Genomic DNA, 23,531 nt, shown 5'->3' on the forward strand with positions numbered 1-23,531 from the left:
TTATAAATTTGAATATTTTTTAAATAGTTTTATCTAATAAGTATCTATCTAACAATTAATAATTAACTGAATTTGATCAAAAATTTAATAAAATATGGTTTGAAATTATAAGCTACTTCAAACCTTATTCTCAAAAAAAACACTTATCAATAATATTTTTCTCCTATATTCAATATTATTATAGTGTGGTACAATAAAATTATTTTGCATTTTTTACCTTTATACCTACAGAATATACACCAAAAATGCACATAAATAATATTTTACATTGTTGACTTGAATTATTATGCTTTAAAAATTTGCCTATAGTATAGTACCCATAAATATTATATTTCTACGACATTGTAATTGTTTAATATAAAATTAATTATACTTAAGTTTGTTATATGTACATACTAATTGCACATTATTATAAACAGTCTAGCACTTCAATATATCTATAATAAAAGGTAAGAAGTATGCATATTATAGGTAATATAATAAAACATAATATATAGATACATTCGTACATTTCATGTATACGTTATTAATAATACTAAATACTAGTAGTATAAGTAAATCGTTATAAGCATTTTAATTTATAAATTATATCGTAAATTTCTTTTAAACCAAAAATATAAAAATATAAAATATTTGTTTTACACAATAATGTGGTTTTTAGCAAATAAAAAGATAAAAAATAGAAAATTGTATTACACTTAATGTATATACTTAAATAAAAAAAATATATATACGAACATTACTCCTTATAGATATATATTTTTTCCTGAATAGTTGTTTACTGATACAACTTAACAATCACGATATAAAAACATACAAACAAAAACTATTTAGAGCAAATTTTGAGTTTTTGTAAAAATAAAACATTTTAAATTATTCATATTAGATATATTACCACTGAAAATAAGTAATTTATTTATAAATAATCAAACAACTTAAATAAAATAATTTTAAGGAAAAGTCTTTGTCTTTAATTAATTATTAATAATACAAGGTTCCTATTTCATAAATATGAACATTGATTTATTATAAAGGTTTAGATTTTTGTACAATGTTAAAAACAATTAGATAACTTAAAAAATAAAATATCCCAACTTTATAACGTTAAACACAACAAATATTTACATATAATATTTATGATCTTAAATTTAATATTTAAAAAAAAAAAATTAAAACAAAAAATAATTTTGAATATTTTAGTTTGAACAAATCTTTGAAAATGATTTATAATTGGGTGTATTTTTTAAAATTAGAACAAAACAAAGGGATTTAATACATAAATATTTTGCGATTTATGTATTTTATTGATAAATACTTAAAACAAGAATTTGCATAACTTTTTATAATAAAACCAGTTAATCCAATTATAATTGAATAACTGTATAATTTAGTTTTAAATGATGATAATATTATTAAACAAACATTACTTAATATAACTTTAATTTATTTGCTTAACAAACTCTTCAATATATTCCAACATACCCGACATAGTTGTACCTAACTCGCTGGATTGGTTATTAATAACGTGCAATGTCTTGATATTGTCTTTTGTTGTGATTTGTAAGCAATTAAATTTTTCAAACGCCAAAAACGAATGTTTTATGGTATCAACAGAAATACTTTCACCTGTAAACATTTTTTTTATAGAAATAAATAATTTAATAGGAAACAAGTGGGTGTGCCTATTTTTACACAATGATGATTTAATCTAAATTTGACAAAAAAAAAAAAATACCATAAGACAAAATTCCTTCTTCCAAATTCTCATGCATTTGATATAAAATTGTTTGTATATGTTCACTTTCTGTCACTGAATTTTCTGGTAAAACAAGAAAACTTCCAGCACTTTCAGCCATGCATTCTAAGTATGGCATCATAACTGATCGATAAAACTTTAATTTATTTAAACTGTCTATATTAGTGTTAACCTAAAAATGATAACAATTAAAACATACTAAAAAAAAACACATTTAATATAAAAGAGATTATGATAGAAAAAAGGATGCAAGTTCTACAAAATAGTCAATAAAAAAAAACTTACACGATATTTAACATCAATTCTAGCATATGACTGCTGATAATCATCATCATCGGAATCACAATTTAATAGTTTTGCCATATTTCGGCTAAGTCTTTCTTCTTCAAACGTCTTTAAATTAAATAAATATTTTTATAGTAAAATACTCAAATTTACTACAATTGGTTAAATAGAATTAATAATCAATTTCAAAAATACCTGGTCTACCAATATAATTTCTTCTTCCTCAAATTGTCTAATCACTGTATCCACAATGTTATTTATATTATCACAAGGTTTAATAAAAACAAAATCGAATTGTAATAAATCGATAATAAATAATACATCTTCAACCAAGTATTCTCTTAAAATTGTTGTTTCTGTTATACTTGTGTTCCATAACTCCAGATTAATTAGTTTACATATTGTAAGAGCTATAAAAAATTTAACTAAGATTAATCCATAATAAAAATAATAAATAAATATAAAATACCAATCACAAAATATTACATGAATACAATATTTAAATCATTGGCGTACTGACGAGAGAGGGTGGTTAACCTTAAGTAAATCATGTATAATGATTTCTTGTATAGAATATTACAATTAACAAAGGTTTTTTATCCACATATATGTATATAAATGGTAACCCCCCTCCTCCATAAACAAATTCTGTGTATACCACTGATGTAAATAACATGTATGTCAAATAATATTTATAATAAATATTATATTTAATACTAACCAACTATTGATTGATGCATAAAATGGGAAATAAGATTATTTGCGTAATATGACAGTTCTATTAAGACTGGTACATCAAGAATTGGTTTAACAAAACGGCCCTTATCAGTATTTTCATATACAACTAATTTTGGCCCTAAAAGATCAAGCTAAAAAAACAACAAATTTGTAAAATATTTAATTACTTAGTTATCATCTAACACGCACTGCATGTTTAATAACTTCTATTGACTTTCCACTGAAACCAATATCTCTATCTCTTTGAGACAATTTATTACGCAAGATCAATAAATCCTTAGCCAATTGTTCTAAAGTAGTACCATTCCTATGCTTATTCAAAAGTAAAAAGCACACTGCATGTGTTGACATAATAGGAGTTGATTTCCAACAATCTAAAAAATACTACATTTCTTTAATATGAAAAAAGGATAACTTTTAAATTATTTTTGTTATCACTTAAATTATTTATAAAACTATAAAATTATATACATTCATGAATTGTAAATTGTAAATTATAAAAAATATTTTATTAGTGTATTTTTATATTTAGTACTACATCATTTATTTTTCTATAAGTATTAAATACTAATTTTTACCTTAAAAAAATTTTATAAGTAATGACTATTATTTTTATTAAAATTGTTAAAATAAAAATGATTACTAACAGCTTTTTATGTTATATTTTCTAAGTTAAAATTTTACTTAATTAAATTAAGATTAAAGAAATACCATAAGCTCAGATACCAACCTAAAGATCTAATTAATAAAATTAACTTGATAATTAATATGATTAATTCAATAATACATTCATAAAAAAAAATACATAATAACAAGAACCATAAATATAATACGATATGAATATAATTTTTAAATGTAATCTAATTTTCATCATCAATAGTTTTCAATTTAAAAAAATAATATTACCATAAACTATATGTTTTGCCATTTTGTCTACTGTACTTTTATAGCAAATAGTTTCGGACATAATTTCCATACCATTCCTATTTAACGATTCATTTTCTAATTTTGTCAATTTATCAATTGATTCAAATAAATCCTAAAATATAATATACAAACAATATTTTAAAAATTTAAATCAATAATTTATAACTATTAGTGTAAGTCTAATATACTTATATCAAAATCACTTATAATAAAATTCAGAGGACTAGTTTGTTTAAAAATATAATTGGGGACATCGATGTATCAAAATATAAAATATAATATCAAATATATATACTGATTATAATTTAACTAATATATTGTTCACTTTTAAATTAGTTAATAGTTTTAATAAAAACAGAATAACATAAATTTAAGGTACAGTATAACTTGTATTTAAAAAATAATTTTTATCATCTAAAAATGTTTTAGTGTGTAAAAAATAACTATATATTATTAAATTTAATATGTAGTTTTTTTTAATGATTAACATCAAGTTCAATATAAATTTATTATTTTATAACTATTTTAGTTACAAGAAATCTTTTGATTATTAATTATTATATAATATATATATAATTCAAATATATTAAACTTACTCGCAATCTATATGGTTGATTAAAATCCATCCTCATTATTCCATAGTGTGAACAAATAGCTTTAATAAATGTTAATATTGCAACAAAAAAAGTCTCTTTCTTTTTTGGTTGGCCAAGTTGTTCTCTGACAAAATTCCCTTCCAATATACGGTCGTAATTCATAGAAACAGGAATAATCCACGCATCTTCGATAACTTTTTCGCGGTAAGCATCCACTATGATACTCAATAAACCAGCTATTTATGAAAATCAAATTATTCTACATGACTTATGTAATATATTTTAGTATTTAATTAGCACACCTTTAGGAACACCGCACTTTCCACTCCTAGTCCTAGCACCTTCTAAAAAGAACTCAATATGATGTCCATTTTTCATACTGTTTTTAATATAACTACTCAAAACTGACCAATAGAGTTGATCTTTTTTAGTATCTACATGTCTCTTGATGTAAAATGCTCCCAAGAAACTCAACAGCTTACTGAAATTAATAAAAAAGCAATTATTATAATATTTTGTTTTAGAAATAATTATCAAAGACGATTATAAAATAATTAAACCTAATGAAGAAGACTCTGAGGTTCTCTCCGGCCGCTACCAAAGGCGGTTTGATGTTATTCATAGTCAACACTAATCCCAAAAGTATATAGTCCATGTGACTCTTGTGCAACGGTAAATAAATAATGGGTAGGCCACTCTGTTCTGCTTCCCTGACCCTGTTAATTTGAGCGGGCTGTACCACAAGGCTGGTAGCCAACAATGAGACCGTCCGGTACGTGAACCAACCGATTACCCTACAAAACACGATAAATAATTAAACACATATATGGCAGTAGAACGGAAAATAAACAAATTTACTTGTAGACCCAATTTTTCACATTTGCGCTAATGACAGTTAGTATGCGTCTCGCGTTTGCTTGCTGAGCTCTCAACTCTTCGTAAAAACGGCTATCGTCGACGGCCAAATCATCAGCACACGCATTATTTGCGACTATGTTAATTGTTTTAACTACAGCTTCATCTTCTAGAACCTTTACGAATTAAAATTCAATAAATTAATTACCATGCACATAAACATACGTATCGTACTATGTCATGAATACCTACTTCGTCATATATGTATTTGTACTCTTGGCTTTTGAGCTGGTAGAAAAACTTTAAATCGTCGACGAAACAACCGAACATTGACTTTTTAACAGAACCAATGTTATATATGTCCAATAAGTTCTTTAAATTCGACACATTTCTTTCATTATCCCTCGACGTGTTCTGGAAAACAAAAGGACATATATTATAAATGGCACAGATCAGTAGTCGACCACTGGCGATCCGCGCGACTATTTCATACAGCCCACTCTAAAGTGACAATTAATTTGAAAATTTTATAATTTTAGCTATTTTCTACACAGTTATAATTTCATCATTTTAAATTTTATAACTGTTAGATTGTACCTAATATTTTTAAATAATAATTAAAAATTTATAAAATAAGTCAAAAAACATTTAATTCTTGTCATACACGGAACGTGGATCTTTTTAAATTTTGAATACGGGCCCAGAGTTCAAAAGGTTTCCAACCACTGGCATAGATGATATTGTAATACAATGAATAACGCAAATACTAGCAGCGCGGCAGTGATACCGTTTACTTACAGCGTTAAATAATGGGAATTTTAAATATCCACCATTTGAGTCTTATTTATGTAAATACAAAATGGAAACTTACTAATTGTGTTTAAAAAGATCTTTACTTAATACCTATATAAATCACGCTCAACATATGCGAAGGTTGGTTAACCAGTTGTTGTGTTAAATAATATCCGTTTGTAATTTATATTAAAATTTTAAAATACATAGAAATAAAATTTACCAAATTGGAATTTGTACACTGACAATAGACCAATAAGAGAATAATATTGGTAACTAATCAAAAAATATAAATTTTGTTTTAAGCTCGACTGGTCTTATGTCCATAAGTATATATCATAATACTGTTTACTGTTTAGTCCGTATTTATTTATGATGGTTTTTTTTTTTTTTTTTATATATATATAACTAAAAACAATCAAGACTTTAAGCATAAATATATTATTGTGTCTGAAGCTCAAGTCCACAAAGGATGACTCTCATGAAGCTATTCTAAAATTTCAAAACCTCAAATGTTGTAAATGTGTAACATCTTCATTGTAGAGGTGAAATTATACAACAGTTGTAGGGGGGGGGGGGGTATGATAAGATTTTCGTAAACATATTTTTCTCAAAGTTTGTTCGACGGACGATGTAAAAAAAAAAAGAAAAGAACACCGAATACTCACGGGTACACAGATCGGACAACACTTTCCTGTGGATGGACGCAATCTGCTCTGTCTTATGATTCTCCATTCCAAACTTTTAGGTTCACACAGTTGTTTGACGTTGAACACGAACTGTTTGCGGGCTTTCGGGCGGTACCGCTGCAAACATTGCGTATCGTCAGTGTCGGCGGAGTTATTGTTCACCGGCCGTAAGTATATACACCTGCCGTCGTCCTGCGACCCCTTTTCCGATCTGGTGTACTTGTTGTAGAGGTTTTGAAAACCAGTTGATAGCGCTTCGACCATCTCGTCGGATCTTGGGGGGAAAAAAAAAAAACAAAAGGTAAACAATGATAATCGGCACCGGGTACACAAAAAAAAAAAACGTTGGGGCTTTGCCACAGCGACTACACAACGACGACACGCGGTCACGAATGCGACCGCTGTTGCCGTCGTCGACGGGTAATGAAATTCTAAAAGTAGCGTTTGAAAATATTACTACCGCGCGCGATTATGTGTGTCTCTTGTGTGTACGTTACGAGTGTAGCAGGTATACATGGTTCAATGAACTGCAGGCACGCGCGAGCTGCTACTATTTTTTTTTTTTATTTTACGGTATCAAAATTATAAACAGTTTCCTTTTATTCGTCGGTATCTGGTGTATTAGATTTATTTAATATTTGCACGGCACATAGTCTACAGCTATATAACGTATGTACAGGGGATTGGAAACGGTGATTTTCCATCTATGTTTGTCTATTATACTTAATAATACATAACACAACGCACAACACGTGAGATTATTAAGCGCTTTTTCGTTCAAACGTATCGATTGATCTAGTGAAGCGATTATAATTCTAAAAATAGATTTGAACAATATGTCGATAAGTCTGTTCTAGAACGAATTTTCCACATTTTTTATCGTGACGTACCTTTAAAAATTGAAATACTTTTTAGACTTATTTAGACTTTTAACAAGGATAGGTTAGGGGAAGTCGATTTACAATAGATTTGATGATAAATTTAAACTTGTTTTCAGAATTCTTGTCCCTTAAAATCGCTTTACTGCAAATAAATCAGTAAGTGTTAAATGATATAAGTGATATAACGCGTATATTTTTTGTCACACGTGTTAGATAACGACAAAAAATAACCACTCGCCAACGTCTTAATAGAACTTTGAAAAGACTTACAAATAGAAAATATTTTTATTAACTAGTGTAAACGTGTTTTGAACAAATCAATTAGCTAGATTTAGTACGAAGAAAAAAACATCAATATTATAATGCACGAAGATTAACAAATATCTCTTGCTATAGGTACTTAATATAATATTGTATTCTATATTGAAACAAACGTCTTTTGACATCCAGAGAAAAATACTCTTTTAATAGGTACTATACATATACAATTTCCAAATATTACAATTTAAACGTAGTTGTAATTAAGATAACGTTAAATTTAATATTGAAAATTACGAAATTAGATAAAACATTGTGGTCAGCAGTTAGTGTATACATATGTCTATGGTGTATCTAAATATACATTTACAATAAATGGTTATCAATTATTTACAAACTGTATACTTTAATGTTCTATTAAGACATATACATCATCGCGGTACAGTATATGAAATGAACACACAGGTTAGGTTAGTTAAATCAGTACGAATAATGAACACAAAATATTTCTTAACATTTTTTGGTTTTACGATTTGTCAAAAAAAAAATAATATTATATTTATGAAACTTCGTTTACATTTTACTATATATTCAGAACGTTCAGAAATTAATTTGAATTTAAAATCTTTAAAAAATTCAGCTTAAAAGTTCGCACAATCAACCATAATAATATAAAGGAAGACGAAATCAGAAAAATGTAATACTCATTCGGGCCATTTGTTACCTCAAAGTAAAAAGAAAAAAAAACAGAAAAGTATATACGTTTTTCTTCGGGAACTATGATATCATTGAAAGAAAAAAAACACAAACACGTGTAATATAATTCACAAACTAAGTCAAAACTATTAAAATTATATTACTAGGAAGACGATCAAATTACACATTAAACATTTTTTATTGTAACAAAATATACTCATTGGTTAAAGGTATTACGCTTAAATATATAGCGTTATTATAAGGTCCACATTATACGATATCAACGTTGCGACTGCAGCTGCTGCGATTTGACGGTCAACAAAAACGCCATAATATATATATCACTATATTAAATGGTCCGCTGCAGCTATAATGATCGACGCATGAAGGCTAGATTAATCAGCCTTCGTGGTGCAGATGTGTATAAATTAAAGATCGAGTTTTAGTCGTTGTGTACGGTACAACTGCCGTTAACAACAATATCGTCACACCGAAATCGGTGAAAGTAATAATGCAAAATAATATAAACACTACGAATAGTGGATAACGCTATACGAATATTAAAATAAAAATTAAGAAATAACTATTGGATCACCCGACCGAACATTATGCAGGTAATTGGTGGTACATTGATAGGTATAACAAGTTAATGTTCGATTAAATCCCACTCGACAAACACGAGGTTTTGAAGAATACTTTCGAATGCAAAAAAAAAAAAAAAATTATCATTGCTTTTAAATATTTAACCCGAATTTGTTACGAGTAAATATTTTTTTTTACGATAAATCATAGGTAGATGGCCAATATACAAAAATAGTTGAATGTTCAATAACCTTTTTTAATAATGGTACTCGAATACTTTACAACACTGATGTGGCATATATAAGTATGACACAAATCCCACAAACATTTAATTAACATAATAATATACGAGTAGCTACAGTGTAAATAATACATGGTATTTTATGCAGGTATACATGCTAAATAGTAAATTGTATCATAATATATGACTTACGAGACTGCAATCTCTCGAACTGCAGCATATATTTTAGTAGTACCGTTTTATAATTTAGTTTTTAAAAACGAATAACAATTTTATACTGAAATTTAAAATGTCTAGTGTTATTAATTAATATATATTTATCAGTATTTACTATAATGTGACTCATATACAAATATACAAATATATTATAAATTTAATCTCATTGATTTTTAACAACAGTAATATATAATATTATGTCAATAACAATGGCTATTAATAATTAAGTATTGGGCAAAATAAAAAAATACTAGTGTAATAATATGTTACAATATATAAATGTACATAAAATAAAATAAGATTGTTTTATCGTATAGTGACATATATTATCAGTTATCGTGCATTAGGTTCAAACGAATAATTTATTTAAGTATAATCGTTAAAAATAACTACGACAATTTAAATATGATATAAAAATCTAATTAAACTAATATCACAAAATTAAAATTTAATATGATTTTTTTCATCAGTAATTAATAATACCAGTATATAGTTTTCTTAGTATAATATTACTATTTCAATGTAATAAAAAACAACAAAAAAAACAAAAACATTTAATTATACACAAATAATGAATTTAATTTTAAATTAGTAATAATTGGTTTATTGATATAACGTGGATAGTAGTTTTTAAACTGTATACTATGAGCTCATTCAGCTCATTCCAAGACTTTATTTTCTTTTTTACGACATAATATACGAAAATACAGATATATTACTTACAATTATTTATTGTAATTTCACTTTGTAAATTTTAATTTCAATTTTACAAAAATATTTTTTCTTTTTATACAATAATAAGTATAATGCTCACTTTATACATTATCAAGACTTATGAGAACATTAAATGACCTTGCATGTGTTGTTTTCGCCATACAAACATACAGCATAGCAAATTTGCATTCAGTTGAACTTATTGTTTATTCATAACTTTAGCAATAGAGTAAATTAACATGTTATTAAGTTAAAAATGATCTGTTTTGACATTTTAATTTTTTAGCTCGATATGATCATTTTTAACTCGAATATTTATAATACACATATTATTTTATGAATTATCAGTATATTAAAACGCACAAATATTCAGAATTTTGAAATATTCATAACCGTTTTAAAATTAAAGTTTAAAAAAAAATAAGATTCACTAATATTCTTACTGTTAAATTTTATGATAGATAAATCCACTGTAATATTAAGCTACAACCATATAACATCCTCTTAATGGACTAAATTTTACTATTAAAAATAAAAATCGTTTACAGACTTTCTGTTTAACCGATACTAACATTAACCAAGATGAAAGAATTGTTCAAAACGAACTTTAAATTGTTTATCAGTGAGAACTAGTGTTCATTTTGCATTTATACTCCTCGTTTTATTCACCATAGCAAAGCATCACGACTAAATTTGGTTCAAAATAGAGCACTACTACTAACTAAAAGTTTGGAAATAGCTGATATAACGTATCAAGTACATAAAATATTTCTTTATCTTCAATAACAGCCTTATTCGTATTTTTGATATTATTATTTTGATATAAATATAATAGAAGAACACGATTTGATAATTTAATGTATTTCATAAAAATATAAAAACATACCTACACGATAGTAAAACCCTCTACAGCGCTCTACTACTAGAAAACATTTATAACTCCAAATTAAGTTTCGCATGATTATGACATCATTGCATTCCAAAAAGATCAATATTGTTTTACATACAATGTATTATATTATTTAAAGATGCTCTAAAATCATTTAGTTGCTGCTTATTAGTAGTGGCTAAGTCATATTTTCCTCTGCCAGGAAAATATCCAACAGTAATTTTAGTTGCCAAATATAATAAAATAAGCCTCTAGGTCTCTAGGAGGCTGCCTTATAATAATCTTTCCACTTATACTGACATATTAGTATTTTACCATTCACCAAAATTCTCGAAATAGTAATTCTAAAAAAAATATATTACTTACAGAAATATCATACCAATTACTTAATTTCAATTTTGCGCCTCTTAGCCAAAAATATAGATTATAATGAGTTATTTTCTATTCTCTTATACTGAGAAACACAATTACAGTATACATATTTTCTGTTGTAACATATAGATATTTTTTAGACGGATTTGTCATTTTACGTTTATTTTGTATTATCACGGTATGGTATAAGTGTAAACTAACAAGTGTCTATTACTCTAGTGACTAGAGTATATCGATTAAAAAAAACTTCAACTCCTCTCGAAGCTCAAATAAACGTGCCAACATATTTCCTTTCGAAAGCCATCTTGTTTCAGTATGAAATAGTAATGTTTCATGCTCAGCGTTCATATTTGCACATAATTTTTGAAAAACACGTGTATTGAGTGCACTATTTTTAACAGCATTCACTAACTGTATGGATATTTTCATCGCAAAAGCTAGGTCTTTTGGTAATGTTTTGGATGCCAACGCTTGACGATGTATAATACAATGCGTAGTTAATGTGGTTGGATTTTTTTGTTTTACCAATGTAGCTAAACCTGAACGTGACCCGAGCATAGCAGGAGCGCCATCGGTACAAAATCCAGCAAGATTTTCCCACATTAGTTTATGTTTTTCAAAATAATCAAGAATTATTTTCATAACGTCAACTCCTTTTGACGTAGTTTCTAATACTTGTGATAGTAATAATTCTTCTTTTATTGTATTATCTCCACTTAAAAATCGAACAAAGATTAGCAATTGACAACATTGTGCTACATCCGTACTTTCGTCACACTGAAGAGCAAACCATGGAGATTTTTTTATGAGGCATATAAGCTGTTCTTCAATGTCTTGTGACATATTTCCTATTCGCGATTTTACAGTGTTATTTGATAAAGGAATGTCTTGTATTTTTTTTTGCTGCTTCCTTACCTAAAATCTCTTCTGTGGCTTTCAACAAACACGGTTTAATCAAAGTTTCACCAATAGTATGAGGTTTTTTAGATTTTGCAATTAATAGGGAGATCTCATATGAGGAATGAAGCACTTTTTCAGAGGTTTCAAATCTCGCACCACTTGTCCCAAGTTTCATTTTTTTAAAGTTTTCCTTCTTACCTTCAAAGAATTCTCGAGAACGATTACTAAAATTTGGGTGGACTGTCTTCAAATGTCGTTCCAATTTTGCAGGTTTTAGTGCATCATTACTGAGAACTGTTGTACAAATCACGCACTGTGGTCTTACTTCCTTATTCACCGTAATATCGGTAAAACCAAATTTAATGTATTCTTTTCGGTGGCATGTTTAATAGTAATATTATAGTATAATATATAATTATACAAACAAATAAATGTTAATTAATCAAACAACGCACAAGAAAATATGTACTATCTTTATGAAGTCACGTAGTATACTAACTTACGATATGACAAATAAATATAATACGAGTAAAATAATAATGGATAAAATACTAATAAAGATAAAATACGAAACGAGTAGGTAATACCTGCGTGATAATATTATCGATAGATTATGAGACATAACTAATAATAGTTACCGTAATATAGTAGTATAGTGGAAAAACGCAGATAAATATTTATCACAATTCAGCTATACCCGCATGACCGAATGTTATTTATATCCGTACATAAATTGTCATCGGTCGCGAATCGCGATAGTGTGTTATCTGGCTGTAAGGCGCTAAGCCGTTAATAATAAAAAATATCAAGTATAATTTCTCTCATTTTTTTAAATTTAAATTTTTTTATTCGCTGACCACTTAAGATGAGTCCACGGACCACCGGTGGTCCGCGGACCACCAGTTGGGAACCACTGCAGTCTAGTCTAATATTATTTATATCAAAATTTTCTCATATTCTTCCGTTTGGTATCTATCACTAGATATTTCACAAGCGTTTAATTAATGAGCTACTTTATTCAAATCAAAACTTTTCTTATTATAATTAACTCTTTGCTATAGACCATTTATGTTAAAAATTGAAGCTTTGTATCCACTATTTGATTCATTTTTAATTTAAAAGATTAATTTATTTGCATACTTAAATTAACATATATTTAAATATTAAAAATTTTTGTAAAAATTAGTAAATTAAAACCTAATCTATACTAATTTTTTTTACATATTTTACAATTTTTTATAACTTATAAATTTTTCTAGCCCTAGATACAAGTAACCGTATACGTACTCAACAATCTCAATTAAGCATACCCCATTTTAGTGTTGAATACCATGACACACGATACCCAATATGTCACTAAAGAGAAAGCAATGACCGGTTTAAGCCAAACGATCATGGTCTAACCTCTTCCAATTTAATCTAATTTTAAGTCCACAATATCCACATACTATACAAATTATTGCACAAACCTATTCAGTTATTTCAAATTTCAAATTTGCAACCGTTATGGGATATAATTTTAATTCTAGTTTAAAAATTTAAACGGGCCTTAAAATGCAGAAGTTTTAAAAAACCTAGCTAAAGGTATATATCATACATATATTTACACAACTTGATTTAGTATATTTTATAGTTACATTCAGTACGTTTAAAGTTAAAATTTTCACAAAATTGGTCTAAGTTAGAAATTAATAAAATTATAAATTCGCTTTATATATCTAATAAATTTAAAACTTAATATAAGAAATCTTATTAGTTTTCTTATCAATAACAAAAATCAATTTTACAAGTAATAGCTACATTAACTTTTAAAACCGTTTAGAGTTTAAATCGTATACGACTATTTCTCCTCAAATGACTTTTGATACTTTGTAATAATTCAAAAAGGATAATTTTAAGTACTTGGAATTTTCATGTTAACATTTCCTACACATATAAGTAAATTTTTCTAAGTATTTTGACTTTTTGAGATACTTGTAAACATTAACATTTAAAACTAGAATTTTTTTTTCTATGAACCATGATAAAAATATACTTGCTAAATCAAAATTCCTAAAAATTAAATAAGTTTTACATAAATTGTTCTATTATCTGTAAAAAAAAATAATAAATAGGCATATTCTTTTTTATTACTTTGACGAAATTCGTCAAAATCACGAAAATGAACTATGAGTATTTTGTAGTTAAAAATTAATACTATTTTAAATATTCATACATAAGATTTTAAAATTAAACACAAGGCTGCTCATAAGTTGCTCACATTTAAACCAAAAAATACTGTAAGTATGTAATTCCAATTATTTTTTTAAGAAAATTTAACAACGATATTAATTAATCTATTATAATACAAAAACATTATTAGCGGAAACTAAAAACTTTAACGTATATATTATGAATTTTCTATATGTAATATCGTTTAAAAAATATGTAGACTAATTTTAAGCTATTATATATTTATACCATGAATATACTCACACTTTTCTATGGTATGGTGCGATATTAACTCAAAAGTTAATAACAATAATATTATATACAGATACATTAAGATTATTTATAAATACAATTTTTCAAAAAAAAATGAAATTAATCTACCTAACATATGATTGTTGGTAAAATAAATTACTTTAATACCAATATCAAAAAACATATGAAAATTTCATAATATATTTTTTAAACATTTAATTTATAGTGATATAGGTTAACAGACTATCTCCGCTCAGAAACGTTTTTCGAATACAATAATACAATTTGAATGTATTATTGAATTCAAATTTAAGGCATCTATTATAGTAAACCACTCGATACCTAAATACCAGCATTTGCTCACCATTTTAATTTTATATTCGTGAGTAGAATATTGTGAGTTGTATTGAAAATTTCGGTTTTTTCTAAGTCGTCGACTGCTCATAAATTATCTAGTTTTTTTTTACTGAGAAATATGTAAACTTTTTATTTAAAGCTTTTTTTATTGCTGTCCATATTAGTAAATAAAGTTATATAATTGTATAATGATTCGTTTCTTTCTATATGTTTAAAACGCAATTCTTTTAAATTTGCAGAGAGGGTGTTTAGTTCATACATATTTTTTCCGAAGATTATTTGCGTGATAGGAAAGATTTAATGAAAAAGAAGGTATGACTTTAATTATCCTAGTAGAATTTATTGCAGCTGATTATATTGAGTTATTTAAATTAGAAATGGCACATTTTATGTAATTTGGAATTTTTAATTTTACTTTTATGTTAGTGAATACGTATGTTGGTAATTTGTGTGAGTAAGCTTTGAAATTTTTTTTCAGTCAGTGCTTTTATTTATGAATGATGGTTTAAACGCTCTAATTGGTAGCAAGGAAACGAGAGTAAGGAGAACAGCTGATTGGTCTAAATACAGGGCATTGAAATTTTCAATATTATGGAAGAGGCTTTTTGGAACTTTGGATACGAAGTTGTCAAGGACGTCTGTAAATTTTCTAGGGGACATGGGCTAGTAGGTTGGATCAGGGAGAAAGTGAACTAGATATTGTTCAGATGAGATGATGCGTAAAAAGTTATTGCCACGGAGATTACTGGTTCGACAATCCCAGTGGGGATGTTTTGCATTGATATCTTTACTAACGATAAATGAGTGACCTAAATATTTAAAAACAAGTTTGAATTGGTCTGTTGTGATGTTATGTTTGAGTAGACCATAGACAGTAGGTAGCAGCTATTGTGAAGGGAACGTGATTTAGGGTCAGGGATATTGCACAGGATTGTAAGTATTTGGGTAGAGAATAACATTGGGTTTGTGTTCAGATTAGAATTGCGGAGCTGGCTAATATGGTACCATTAGGATAGTTGGAATAGTTATCAGTTAGTGGTCGAGAATGTTTAGTCTAACACAGTCAGTTAGATGGGATTATGATACAAGGGCTATATCGATTCTCTTTTTATGTAATGTGCAGGCTAATAGTTCGTTTGAGTGGTTTAGAATGCCGCTGTAATTCCATACTCGTAGAAAGAAAAGAAGTGAATTGTCTATAATATTATTTATTAATTATCAAAAGTATCTGATTAAAAAATATAAACTAATTAATTGAAAAGTGTATCTAAAAATATACTATTTTAAATTTTAGGTTTTTTTTTAGCTAAGTTATTCTAAATGCCATTATTATCAACCTTCTAATAAAAAATGTTAAATATATATTTATGTATTTTTATAATATTATTAATTATCGAGTAAAACAATTTTTTTATTAAATAAATAAATATCAAAAATATCCATGTATATAGTATTACATTATATATATATATATATATTGGTGTACATTTAAATTTTTTATCTCTATTCTATACATAATCTTTTGAATAATTAAATAATAAATAACACAAACATTTTTATTTATATAATTTATCAAATGATAGTTCCTAAAATTAAAAATAGTAAGTGTATTTATTTATTTATTTATTTTATTGATCTTAACCCCGGCAACTAAGGTAGATAGGTTTTTGGGTTTTTTTTTTTTTTTTTTGTAGGGTTTGTAGGATTATGGAACACGTTTATGTATGTGTACGCCATAGATTCGTTGCTAAGAAACCAAGTGGTCACCCATCCGAAAGTTAGCGACGCCGGCCAATACTTGAACTCATAACACGTTAGTGACTGAGGCCAACAACTGCACCATACCAGGCGTCCAGACCACAGAGAAAGTATATATTTTCTATTCAAATCATTATTTATTAAGCTTCCAATATTCTTATAATTAACATTGGAATAATTAAATATTATTAATATATTTTTTCAATATTAAATACTATATTTATGTAAAATACTTAATTCTAATTTCAAACATAGATATGCACAAGGAGGATGACAGGTATGCTATAGCATCCCCTACGATCTTATTTCAACTACAATTTATATTTTCAAAAACATAAATAATTTTTGAAATAATGAACTTTATTCGATAAACGAATTACTCAATACTAAGTATGCTAAATGGAAATTTTTATTTGGGTGTTACAGCGCTATAATAAATAAAATGAAAAATGAAAGCAAATTATATATAAACATGGTAACATAAATTTATTTAAAAAACATAAAAAATAAAGAAGTATCTTATACAGGGATACTTAAAAAAATGATCCACAACTTCAATAATATATTTAAAAAAAGTATATTTTAATATACATAAAACAATTAATAAAATATAACAGTGTATATGCGTATTAAGTATGTACCGGTTTTTATGAATTATAGAGTAAAAACTAAAAATAGTAAGATTAACCTTCGTAAACTACAAGTGGTAAGTGAAATAACCTTAAACAGTTTACCAGTTTAAAAATCATTTAAAAAAATTTGATTTCTCTTAACTGTTTATGTATATTATCTAATTTTTTAATTTAAACTTGATAAAAATAACTATAGCCAACAGTAATCCAAAAATCGCTTCAAGGCCAAATTAAATTGATATTAAATTTAAAAAAATAAAACAAGCATCAAAAAACGAAAATTTACAAGCAATTTATTTTTAATAATAAATAAATTAAATATTCATAAGTCATAACTTAACATTATTAATGTTTCTGTTCGAACAACAATTATCAAAGTCTATAAATACAATGCGGTCAGAGTTTAATTACTATGTCTACAGAAAATGCAAATTATAAAAACACATGTAACGAGTATGTAATAGCTGTAAATTTGACGTACGTGTAAGTAGAATTTTAAAATAGTAAAAATTGAATTCATCAAATAGTTCATAATAACATAATATAGGAAGTCGACTTCAGTTCAATGTTAAACCTCACCCTAATCATAAATAATATAATATAGCTACATTAGTCGAAGGTAGTAGCTTTCTATTACAAAAAAAAAAAAAGTAACGAAAAAAGCAGCTGAAATATGAGTTGATGGAATGGATCACTAAAATATTGTAATAACGAGAAATGAAAAGGAAATTAAATAATAATAAAAGATTTTTAAGTTAAGTTATAAGAAGGTAAATTTAAATTCAACCTAATCATGTTATAAAATGTCGCCATTGGGTAGCTGCTTTTATCACGTTTATGTCAAGCTATATTATATATTACCGCATGCGTACTTATTGTAATAATTTATTTACAGATTGTACGCTTTAAAAAAAAAGTTATAAGAACTAGACTGACATAAGGGACAGAAGCCTTGGATATAAGTCGGGTATTAATATCAAATTCACGTGTTCTCGAGTTATTACCTTCCTCTTGTTTTTCGAAGGGTTCTCGAGGTCATGTATTCGAGAATATAATCAAGTATACCGTGATACAAAAACTAATATGCAAAATATTATAATAATAATTAGTATATTATAATCATGTACCTTACCTACTCGCAGCAGTGAATGTGAGGTGCTAGTTAGGAATTAAGGTAACACTAATAATAATAATAATAATAATAATAATAATTTAACACTTGAATCAAAATAAAAACAACACTGGTTTAACCTATAAAAAAAAAAGAGAAGTCCAATTGTCGCTCGCAGAATCTTGTGTGTGGTCGTGTGTGTAGAGCTCTTGCTCGTGTGTATGGTGCGCATGCGCTTAACAGTTTAAATGGCGCTCATGCACTGATGAGAGAAGACGACCTGGTCAAGCCAGCCAGAATCGAAGGCGGCACCATCAAAGGTCTCCGCGTTTTCTAAAGAAATAGGCTTTCTCCTAGGCGACAAAAACCCTCATTGGGCTATCCCTTGTCCCTGACGGCAGACGAAGTGGGTTAGGTTAACCTTTGCGGCACATCGTCACAAATCATGTGTCAGTCCCTACGTGAATATATTATAAGTCGTTTCTTTCATCAGCGGTGTTTATTTTATTAGTTATTTTATTTATTTGAGTTTAATGGCTATATGATATACAACGATGTGTGAGCCTATCATTACAGTATTCTATTTGTGCAATAATAATTAATTCTAATGCAATTATAAACATTAAAAATGATAAATTATTAAGTTTAAAAATAATTCAAGATTGGAACTATTAAAGCGATCGTAGTACAATATAGTTGCACATTAAAGTATAATTGACTAATTTGACTAGTAATAATATTAAAATAATTAATTTTTTACTAACAAGTGGAAAGCAAAGGCATTCTCCATACACACACTGCATGCTTATTTAAATTTAGAAAACAATACACCCAGTATAATTAGTTACAAAAAATTTCACACACTATAATTTAAGTATATTAATTATAATACGTTTATAAGGGAAGCATAAATGCTGAGATGACACATAACAATTCCGGGTGTGGCAATTCATATTATAGCTGGAGTATTATGTATTATTATAGTTCTAAAGGCAGTCAAGATACGCGACCCATGGCTACTGTACGTTAATGCGTTTTAATAAGATTACATATTATTATTATTCACAGCATTAAAATGTGTTTATTAATCTAACTTAAACGTGCCTGGATTACTTTTTAATCAATTACATTCAACATTAATTAAAAAAATAATTAATTTTATTGATTAATAAAATTAATAAATAAAAATATTAACAATAATTATAAAAACTTATATAAAATTTATATTTTTAAAGCAAGTAAATATAAATATCAAAACAAATTTAAAATCCAACTCGACAGTGTTGGATTAAATCTGAGAGAGTCGAACATCGTTTTAATATTGATAATAATTATATATGCTACCTATGTCTACTGACTACTGCTTAAAACTTTTATTTCAAAAAAGATTATAATTTAAGTTATTACTCGGATTGTTTCTAGTAATTAGGGCCACGATTTAAATACAAAAATATTTTTTTTCGGAAGTATGGGTTACTCTAGAAAAATACATTCCAAGTACATTATTAAATTCACATACCTTACGAATAGGTATAGGTAACCTACTTGAAAAATTAAGCACGAAACTATCTAATATTTTAAACAAAACAATAAATGTATATTTATTTTTTATTTTAATGTTTGTATACAACATGAAAATTAAATGTATACATTTTCAATGAATGATTTCTGATAGCAAATTGGATCTATTTGATACTTTAGAGAGGTCCAAATTAAATTCTCAATGCTTTTTAAAATAACTGGAAAAAAATAAAAATAAATTAAGAAAAAACGGAAATTTTTACGCAAAACCAGTAAGTATTTGATAAAATCAATTTTGTTTTTCTAATGTACTAAACTGAAAAAACGAATAACCGTTGATATTTAATTTTTACTAAATGTTTATATTATCGTCTTCAACGTATGATAAAATTTTCAAAATATCCTGACTCTGAGTTATATACGTATAAACATTTTTTAGTTTATATTTTTATAAACGTTGATAAGAATATGTTCACTTGATCAAAATCCTTGATAGCATAATATAACGATGGTTATAAACTTATAAGTTGTTGATACATGACAATTAAAAAATATGAAAAATACAAAGTCATAATATTTTTTAAGAAGCGTTTAAAGTTAGAATTTTGACAAAATTCGTCAAAATAACGAAAATTTGCAAATTATTTTGTGATTTTCATTTTTATATTTAGGATTTGAAAATCTAATATAAGATTCTTCAAAAGTTTTTCTAACCATAAAAGAAAAAAAAGTTATCAGAAAAGTTATTTTAATGAATGTTTGAAGTTTTCTAACATAAATAACCAATTCAACTGTAAAATATTTATTTTTCCTGAAGGAAGTTTTAATATTTTATTGTAATTGAGGTATTAAAATTTTTTATAAATTTATTATTTTGTTATTTTAATATCTTTTGCAGTAAGATTCTAAACGCGAGTAATAGTGTAGGTACTTACTTGCGTAGATCCATGCGTAGGCCTATCGTTCCCAGAACAATTCTCAAAACATACGTTGCAGTGGCAAAGTGTAGTATATATTTTATATACTATACTTCTTTTTTTTTTAAGCGACGGAAAATCGGTTTTTCGTCTGATAACGATAATTTAGTTAAACTTAATAACTCGCAGCAGAAAAGGCTGTTGTGAACGAAACGAAAACGGAGGTAGCGCGCGAAACGGATCGCTACCGCGACAAGCCACGATACGATCACAACCGACGACAAACATTCAGGTATTCGACAGAAAGCGGCTATCGTCGACCACGACGTGAATAACAATAAAACACCGGCAGCGCACAGAAACCGACGCGGTCGAGTCAAACCCGAAATCGAATAAATAAAATTTAAAACGCGCACGGCGTAACATTGAAGTTGGCATTCGAAATAAATCGACGTTGCTAAAATCGCAAAGTAAATCGGGACCGACGTCATTATATCCGTTGCACAATCACACGACGAACGTATAATTGCATATTTTACCTGAGCGTTAAACACAGGTACCCCTCATATGCATATACTCGTGTACCTATATCTTAATTGTTCGACTTCCGCCGACGAATCGTTGAATAATGATTATAATCAATATCGACGGAGCACACGACTTATTAGTAGGTATAGGCCCCGGAACTTGATGCATTTGCATTTTTTTTTTTCTAATGCGTTTATACGAGGCTTATCTTTACAGAAATGTGACTTATATCATGTAAAATTCAATGGAACCATTTTTATTATGTATTTTCCAGTAATTTTTGGTTATACGGTCATTTCTTTACTAACTTCGATGCAATTTTGTAGATCTATTTACATTATTTACATTTTTCTTGAATATTACTACTTCGACAAAACTAAATATTTGAAAAAAATCTAACGTATTGTACCTACAGCCTAATCCTTCAATTTTTTTCTAAAAACACCAACTTCTTTTTGTAATTATTTTGTATTACTGACTATATTTCTTATCTCCGTTTTATATTTAATTTAGGTCGTGTAGTCTGTAAAAAAAATATATTTAATGTATAAAAAAAATATTTGCGTTGTTTAAATTCAAATGAATAAAATAATAAATGAATGATTAAAATATATTGATTTAAAAACGATGAATTTTTATGATTTATTACTAAAAAACGTAATTTTTTGATGTTTTTACGTAATTTTAATACTTTTTTAAGTGCATTTTTAAAAAAAAATTAGGTTATCAAGTTCCGGGCCCTACTTATTAGTTATTACTGTTGAACAGTGGATAACTTCAGGGTTACAAATAAGTATTAATCTACACTATCTACAGAGCGATTCATTTTTGAAGAACTATCAATGTTTCTCTAACTATTAACATTTTAGAAAATATTTTTAGGACGCAAATTTTATTTTTATATTATAAATTATAAGTTATAATATCACTTTGTACGTTTATTATCTTTTTTAGAATGAAAATATTTATTTACTATTTCTCATTCCAAATTAAAATACTTTTTTAGAGTAATCTTTTACATAAAAACCGAATTTAGGACAAGCAGTTTATAGGTTATAAGTATTTTAAATAGTAATGGACAGGAATATAGTGTACTGATATTTTTCAAGAAACCCTCGTGTCACTTCATTCTGCTCATGAACTCTATTCGTTTAAAATTTGACGCAAATAATTTGAAGTATAAAAAATAATAAGTTTTGGACATGATAAATAACTGTTTCCAAAAACGTTGAAATAATGAATGTTCTTCTGCAAAAATAAATAATAAATAATAAAACGATTTATGCGCTATTAGAAATAAATAAAAAATACTCCTCATGTAAAAACAACAAAATAAACCACGTAAAAACAATTGTCATGGTTAACTGATTAAGCAGCTTTCTTCATAAACTACATATAATAGTAATAGTACTAACAAGTTGAAAACTGAATAAACGCGATATGAACTATAGAACATATTCAGTTTTTATGTACCTATTTGACTTTATAAAATAAACAAAAATTATTGTTATTTAAAACGTGCTTTAAAATAATTAAATTTTAAGTCGAGTTATGTATTATTCAATATTAATTAAGCATAATGTCTATAATAAACAGTAGAAAATACCGTACCAGTATTAGTAGTAAAAAAAAAAAAAAACATTGCATAATATCAATTATCAACATTTAGATGTTTATATAGGTAATAAATCAATACAAAATATTGAAATATTTAAAAATTTATTTTGATACAGAATTCTTTAATTATAAATGTTTTAATTACAGGTACATCTTAATGATATAGAAATTTTAACAATTAAAAAAAATAAATCCATAGTATAATTATAACCTGTTGTACTTATATAATACCTTATATCT

General features: G+C 26.6%; 1 protein-coding gene across 3 annotated transcripts; it reads right to left on the reverse strand.

Moving 5' to 3' along the window:
* Positions 1-1,382: 1,382 nt before the first annotated feature.
* LOC112600116 (glycerol-3-phosphate acyltransferase 1, mitochondrial) lies at positions 1,383-21,525 on the reverse strand. 3 transcript variants are annotated; one of them, XM_025347281.1, is made up of 14 exons: positions 21,165-21,525; positions 6,618-6,912; positions 5,410-5,571; positions 5,161-5,333; positions 4,863-5,096; positions 4,605-4,783; positions 4,303-4,538; positions 3,686-3,818; positions 2,969-3,153; positions 2,763-2,910; positions 2,237-2,451; positions 2,042-2,149; positions 1,736-1,928; positions 1,383-1,626 (listed from the first exon to the last, which is right to left on the reverse strand). In XM_025347281.1, the coding sequence occupies exons 1-14, from the start codon at positions 21,176-21,178 to the stop codon at positions 1,439-1,441; spliced, it is 2,463 nt and encodes an 820-aa protein (XP_025203066.1). In that variant the 5' UTR covers positions 21,179-21,525; the 3' UTR covers positions 1,383-1,438. The 3 variants fall into 3 exon arrangements, with proteins under 3 accessions (XP_025203066.1, XP_025203067.1, XP_025203068.1); XM_025347282.1 differs by lacking the exon at positions 21,165-21,525 and adding an exon at positions 18,730-18,845; XM_025347283.1 differs by lacking the exon at positions 21,165-21,525 and adding an exon at positions 18,725-18,845.
* Positions 21,526-23,531: the final 2,006 nt, after the last annotated feature.

This window comes from Melanaphis sacchari, unplaced genomic scaffold (assembly GCF_002803265.2).
Source record: "Melanaphis sacchari strain LSU unplaced genomic scaffold, SCAv2.0 Contig60_pilon_pilon, whole genome shotgun sequence".
Lineage (NCBI taxonomy): Eukaryota > Metazoa > Arthropoda > Insecta > Hemiptera > Aphididae > Melanaphis > Melanaphis sacchari.